The sequence below is a fragment of the Phaethon lepturus genome, unplaced genomic scaffold, assembly GCF_000687285.1.
Source record: "Phaethon lepturus isolate BGI_N335 unplaced genomic scaffold, ASM68728v1 scaffold31270, whole genome shotgun sequence".
Classification (NCBI taxonomy): domain Eukaryota; kingdom Metazoa; phylum Chordata; class Aves; order Phaethontiformes; family Phaethontidae; genus Phaethon; species Phaethon lepturus.
This window is the reverse complement of record NW_010510303.1, coordinates 1,699-7,879: the sequence shown is the minus strand read 5'-3', so window position 1 is coordinate 7,879 and position 6,181 is coordinate 1,699. Positions and strand designations below refer to the sequence as shown.

At 56.9% G+C, this 6,181-nt stretch overlaps 1 protein-coding gene across 1 annotated transcript; it reads right to left on the bottom strand.

The window, feature by feature from the left end:
• Positions 1–4,350, bottom strand: AGPAT2 (1-acylglycerol-3-phosphate O-acyltransferase 2; the record flags this gene model as incomplete). Its single annotated transcript, XM_010296606.1, has 5 exons — positions 1–504; positions 1,407–1,479; positions 3,178–3,273; positions 3,477–3,652; positions 4,217–4,350. Coding segments are annotated over 5 exons (631 nt in total), but the record flags the coding sequence as incomplete, so codon positions are not given.
• Between the last annotated feature and the right edge of the window lie 1,831 nt (positions 4,351–6,181).

Below are 6,181 nucleotides of genomic sequence, written 5' to 3'. Positions count from 1 at the left end.
GCAGGGACACTGACGTGAGGCAGAGCCCAGCCTCCAGCCAGGTTTTCATTGTCGCCCCACGCCAGCTGCCTGAGCTGGGGGAACTCACCTCTCTGGTTATTGAGCCCTTTGGTAGCACAAGTTTGATGCCTGAGAAATTCAGAAAAAGGAGACGTTTCATTGCGAGATAATGAACCCATAAGAGAAATCCATTTAACGGGGAATCTCAGTGCTGGCTTGACACCCCATGTGTGCCAGTCTGTGGTGTTCCCAGAGTTAGAAGTCACTGCAGAGGAAGAGAAGTTCCTTCGGTATTTGGCAACAGAGAGGTCCCTTCAGCCACCACCACACAGTGAAGCCACTGGAGAAGCATCTAGGATGAGTCTTTTGCCTCGCTTGGACGGCCGGACAGCCTGAAGAGGGTCTCCCTCATGGTGTGAAAGCATCTGTCAGTGAGGTCAGAGACATCGTCTGATGTCAGGCCTTTGGTCTGTATTGGAGGCAGAACCTCAACCTTGATTTTGCCTGGGAATAAGAGAATAGCCTATGAGAAACCCACACACTCCAGGAGCACCATTCTCTGCCCTCCCAGGGCCCCCACTCCCCCTGCCCTGGACAGCCCCAGCACAGCCCTCATCCCCTCACAGGGATCCATCCCCGCGTCAGGCATCCGTCCCTGGAGTGCGGGCAGAGGCTGCACTGGTCTTGGGGGGTCAGAGATTGCTCTGGGGATTAGACGCTGCCCTCTAACAGCTGCACCAAGCAGAGTATTTCCCTTGTGCCCCAAACTGACACCCCAGCCAAAGCTTGCCCCAGCCAAGGCTGCTCTGCCCTCACCTGCCAGCCAAGAGAGCAGGGGGAGCCCAGGGCCACGGACCCCCTCAGCTCCAGGGCCACGCCGCGCACAGCCTGCACCAGGTGCTCCCTCATCTGCTGCTGTCCAACCCTCCTACCTTTGGCTGGCTCCAGCCATCCAGGCAGTGAGAGTTACTGCTCCCAGTCGACTGAAAGCCAACTTTCTGCCCAGCACTTGTACTGACAGACTTCAGAGCTTTGATATAACCAGCCTCCTCGGTTTGCGTGCAGAGAGGTCCCTGCTTTGCAAGGCTCAGGAGGCAGAGCACACTTGCTTCTTCCCCCAAGCCCTCACCAAATGACTTGGGCTGTGCCAGTTATGAGAAGGAGAGGTGCTGTCCAATTCTTAATGAAAACATCCCTCACCGTATTTAATTACATTCTTTCCTGAGTTAACCCAGCCCAGGCTCTGGTGCCAAGTGCTTTGAACTGACTCCACACATCTCCCAGAGGGACTCTGCCTGTTCACCCCAGCTCTGCTTCCACACCCTTGCGAACCAGATCTCCACACGGGTATGGATCAACCCTATCTTGGAGTGACCTTCTGTGAAGACCTTCAGGCTCTTTGGTACCTGATGTAAATAGATTCTTCTTTGGGTTATAGAAGGTGGTGAAGGAGGAATACACCACGGGGATCACTGGGACCTCGGGGAAGAAGAGGAAAAAGAGGAGTTACTTGCACTGCAGCAGCTCAGGGCAGGCCAGATCAGCAGCGAATCCCATGCAGCAGGGCTGACCTGGCCCAGCTCTCAGACACACAGGGCATGCAGCCCCACAAAGCACAACCCAGTTCCAAAGGCTGGGACAGTCAGGAGTCAAATGGGATCAAAACCACCCCCCAGCAACTCAAGGCACAGGGACATTCAAGGCACTAGGGCCAAGTTATAGTTCAGTCTCAGGTCAGCACTGGCTCTCAGGGCTCCTCATCCCAATCCAGGCATCAAAACTGAGGTATTTTCTGACCTGCAAACATGGGAGGATCTTGGTTTTGACAGGCCTTGCCATGCTGTACAAGTACAAGGCAGGCCAGAAGCTGAGGGCACACCAGCTAAGAAAGGGAGTCACCAGTGGCAATCAATTGCTCCGAGGGATGCTTCGGACAGGCAGAGACACAGCCAGGAGGGCAGGCACAGAGCATTATTTCAGAAAGCATTATGCTGACACAATCTACAACTCCAGGGGAGCATTAGCAGAGGTGGGTACCATTTCCACCATCATCCTTTCCTTCCAGCAGCTGCCAGCTCCTGCCTTGGTTGCATCACCCTGGCAGGAATGGAGATGGTACACCCTGGGTTTGGCCAATCAAACCCAGCAAGAGATTTGGCACCTACTCCCTTCTCCAGGATCCCTGCCGTAACACCTCTTTTAGGGAAAGCAGTTTCCCCTTAGGCCTCGAGTCATCCCAGTCCTGAGATGTGAGGCAGAGCATGCATGGGAAGGCAAACACCCATCTCCTCCCAGCCACCTCTCAGGTGGCTAGTGCCCAGCACCCCGGAGCTGAGCAGGGTGGCCCAGCTTCCAGCAACCGCCTGGGCCCCGGCGGCACAGCCAGGTCTTCAGCGTCCCTGGCACACCGCCCCAGAGCTCTGCCCAGGCAAGCACCACCGCTCCTTCAGGAGCACTGACAGCTCTAGCTGTCCAAAGCCAAGGAGCTGTTTGTCTGCTCCTCCACTAACTGCTCATGGATCTTGTCACTTTTGGAGAGAGAAGGCATTTAAGACATACCAAGAAGTGCCATATGGCTGTCTGGAAGGGAGCAGCTATTTCCACAAACCCAGATGTTGCTCTAAAGCACCAGCATTAACAATCCTGAATCAACACTACACTACTGCAACCTGGGGGATTGAGAAATACATCAACAGCTTTGGGATTCCCCAGGCAAGCTCAGAAAGTGCAGCACCCGCTGGGCTCCCTGCCAGAAGCAGGCTCTGTGCCGCAGCCGTGCTCCCAGGAGCAGGGCACAGACACTGTGCCACCACGCTGCCAGGCAGCTGCCTGCAAAGCCTAGAGCTAGGGGGTCAGGTACGCCTGTCCCAAGCCCTGTCCTCCAGAAGGGACGCTGGGAATGCAGTGCTGGGGCAGTCAGGAGAGAGGACAAGGCAGCTTCTCCACTCTCTGCAGCCACCCGTCCACAGGAGTCAAGTCACTCCTGCAGGGGATGGAAAAGGCTCTCAGCTCCTGCTGGGTAGCACTTATGACACCTGACAGTGGTTTGGCTGAGCTCAGCTGTGACCCAAGAACACAGCTCACGTGAGAGCAAATAAGCCATACCACTGCATGACCAGTCTGCAATGCCACTGCAAAAGCATTTAGAGTCCCCGTGCAGGAGCAAAGCGCTGTTACCTGTGCCTGGACAGCAAGGTGAAATGCTCCTTTCTTGAATGGCAGCAAGTCCCCAGTGCAGTTCCTCGTGCCCTCTGGGTATACCCACACCTTCACCTGCACATGGCGAGATAAGGCTCTGCTCCAGCAATCCACTTCCAGTGCTCCCTTCCTGCTGGCCAAGCCACCAGCCAGCCTTGCCAAGAGCTGCACGTGGCCGTAACTCCAGGGGAGCCAGCACCAGGAGTTCCACATCCCCCCATGCCAGCCCAGGATGCCCAGGCACATGCCACCCCACCGAGCACCACATTCACACTCACGTTGTCAGTTGCCATAGTCTTGGCCACCTCCGCCATCACCATCTTGGCGCTGGTGGTGCTCTTCCTGTTGATGAAGATGACACCGCCGAGGTAGATGATGAGCCCCACAGTGCCGGCATACATCAGCTCCTTCTTGCCCACCTGGACACAGTCGTCAGGTAGGACCTCCATCAGCCCTAACATGATGGCAGAGGGTGAGACCCAGCAGCCACCCCCCCTCTTGCACTCTCAAGGGACAAAAGAGACAATCTGAGGTGTGAGGGGAGTACCAGGGACAGGCCAGTTCCTCCTTTATCTGCAGGCTTCTGCTGCCATCAACAGAGCGGAGGGAGACCGGCACACAGCAGAATTGCAGGGGCAGGGTGGCTGCAGGTCACAGCAAGACCCCTCAATAGGCAGCTCACTCCTTGGCCCAGGGTGCCCGGCAAGGCTGCCCGGCGCAACGACACATGTGCCTAACGACACGTGTGCCAGGCCAGCCAGGCCGTCAGCGAGGCAGGGTTGCAACGGGAGCTGAGAAGCACCCGAAGCTGAGCAGTACCTGGGGTGCTACATGGGGCTGTGATTGCCCAGAGTGAGGGGAGACCCTTCCTGCAACCAGCACTGCTAGAGAAAGCTGGATCAGTTGGCTCGGTAGCGCAAACCGGCCGGGGCGGGGGGCTGCTTGGCCAGGACATGCAAGCAGGATTTCTCTGATGATGAGCAAGAGAACTGCTCCCTCCCTACCAGCAGCTCCTTACCCATCATGTCGAGGATGCTCTGGTGGTTGGACACAATGATAGCAGGGCCCTCCACCTCAAAGTTCTCCAGTCCCTTCACCTCAAACCTCAGACCAAAGAAATACTTGAAGGTCTTGACCACAGTTTTGATGATCCTGCAGAAGAGAAGAGCAGTCAGGCAGCAGCAGGGTGTGGAGGTGACAGGGTCTGCTATACCCAGGGTGGGTGGCAGGAGACAAGAGCAGTTTCGTCTGGACAGAGAGCTTCCAGTCTCATTTGCCCTGTGGTCCACCCAGGTGTCTGTCCTGCGTGGTTCCACATGCTCAAGGTGCTTCAGCTGCCTGCTAAGCCCTGTCTGCTCCCAGTGTGGGAATTTTACTGGAAGCCTGGGAGAAGCTGACTGTAACTTTGAAGCCAGTACAGGCAGACTCAATGGTCCATGCTTCCTTCAAGCTGACAGCCTCAGCTCACAACCCAGCTCTCTATGAGCTCTTTGGAAGAGGCAAGTCCAGCCTAGCACAGCTGCAAGAGCCCTGCAAACAGAGGGCAAACTGGAATCCCTCCGAAGTCCAGGAGGGAGAGACGCTGGTTTCATCACTGGATCAAGGACCACTCCTCCTGCTGCGAGTCCTATCCACTTAGTGCTGCTTGTTCCCTCCTGTGCCGAGGCTGTAGCCCGCTCCAGTGCTACCAATGCTTTCCTCCGGCAGTCAGCAGAGCCCCACAGGTTGTTCCTGCGGGTCTCCTAGGAGCTGCCACTCCCCAGCACATGGGTATTAGCCTGCACACCCATCACCCAAGGAAGGCTCTGCCAATTCTGCTCCTTGCAGTGCTGGAAGATGCTGCTTAACGATACCAAACAAACATGGGGTGTCATTACCCCACAGGAGTGCAAGAAAGGAGGAGAATGAAGGTGGGAAACGCTTTCCTGTACAACACAAGGATGCGAGCAGCAAACAGGATGCTCCCCACGCAGCTTGGCAGAGGCTAGGTGCCCCCGGCAAACCCATCTTCAAGCAAATAGCTTTTGCCTGTCAGTTCACTTCCCCAGTGGATCTACAGGTCTGTCCACAGAGCTCCCAGCTTTCTTCCGCTGCACCCAAGGGCTGGGGGCCCAGCTGGCAGGAGACACCAGCAGCTCCACTCATCCCTGCCAACGCATCGAGCAGGCTGCCTTGTCCAGCCCGGGCGCGCCGGCTGAGAGCCTGCCAGCCCATGGGAGCAGGGCCCATCTACACCACCCCCAAACAGGTGGGAGCTGGGGACCCTCCAACTCGGCCAAAGGACGCAGCCAGAAGCTGGCAGCGCACAGCAGCTATTTTGGGCAGAGGAGCAGCCATTTGCCAGGACAGGAGGCAGAGGAGCTTGCACATGAACAAAAAGCTCCCAGAAGCAGCCACCAGCTCTGCTCTGCTCTCCCCGTAGAGCAGATTCAGGAGCTGACCAGACCTCCAGCAAGCATCTGGATGCCCTGCCTCAGGGCCCACCTTCTCCCTGGCAGACAAGGGATGGAGATTTCCTCCCTGCAGGAGGAGACCAAGGAACAGTGTCAGCTTCTTCCCCACCACAGGGTCCAGCTGGAAAGCTGCACAGCACCATCAGCCCAGGAAGCATCCCTGTCACCCAGGACAGGAGGTGAGCACCCGGCCAACGTCTCATCCTGGCCTAGCAGCAGCTCCCAGCATCTGCTCTCCAAAAGCATCCCCACCACTGCCATCAGCTCTTCAACCACACGCCTCCATCAACATGACTTTCCCCAGCTTGCTCCTGCCCACAGTGGGGTTCACATCTTCGTGGGGTGCCCTGCCATGCAGGCCACCCAGGAACTGGATTTGATGCTGGAGTTCAGGCCAGGCCAATGCCCACAGGTGACCGAGCTGAGTGACACCACTGCTATCAGTCCCTGTCCTTCAAACTTGCTGCAAAGGTTAGAACTGCACCCAGGGAACGGACACAGGGAGGTACACAGGCTGCAGAGCTCCTGAG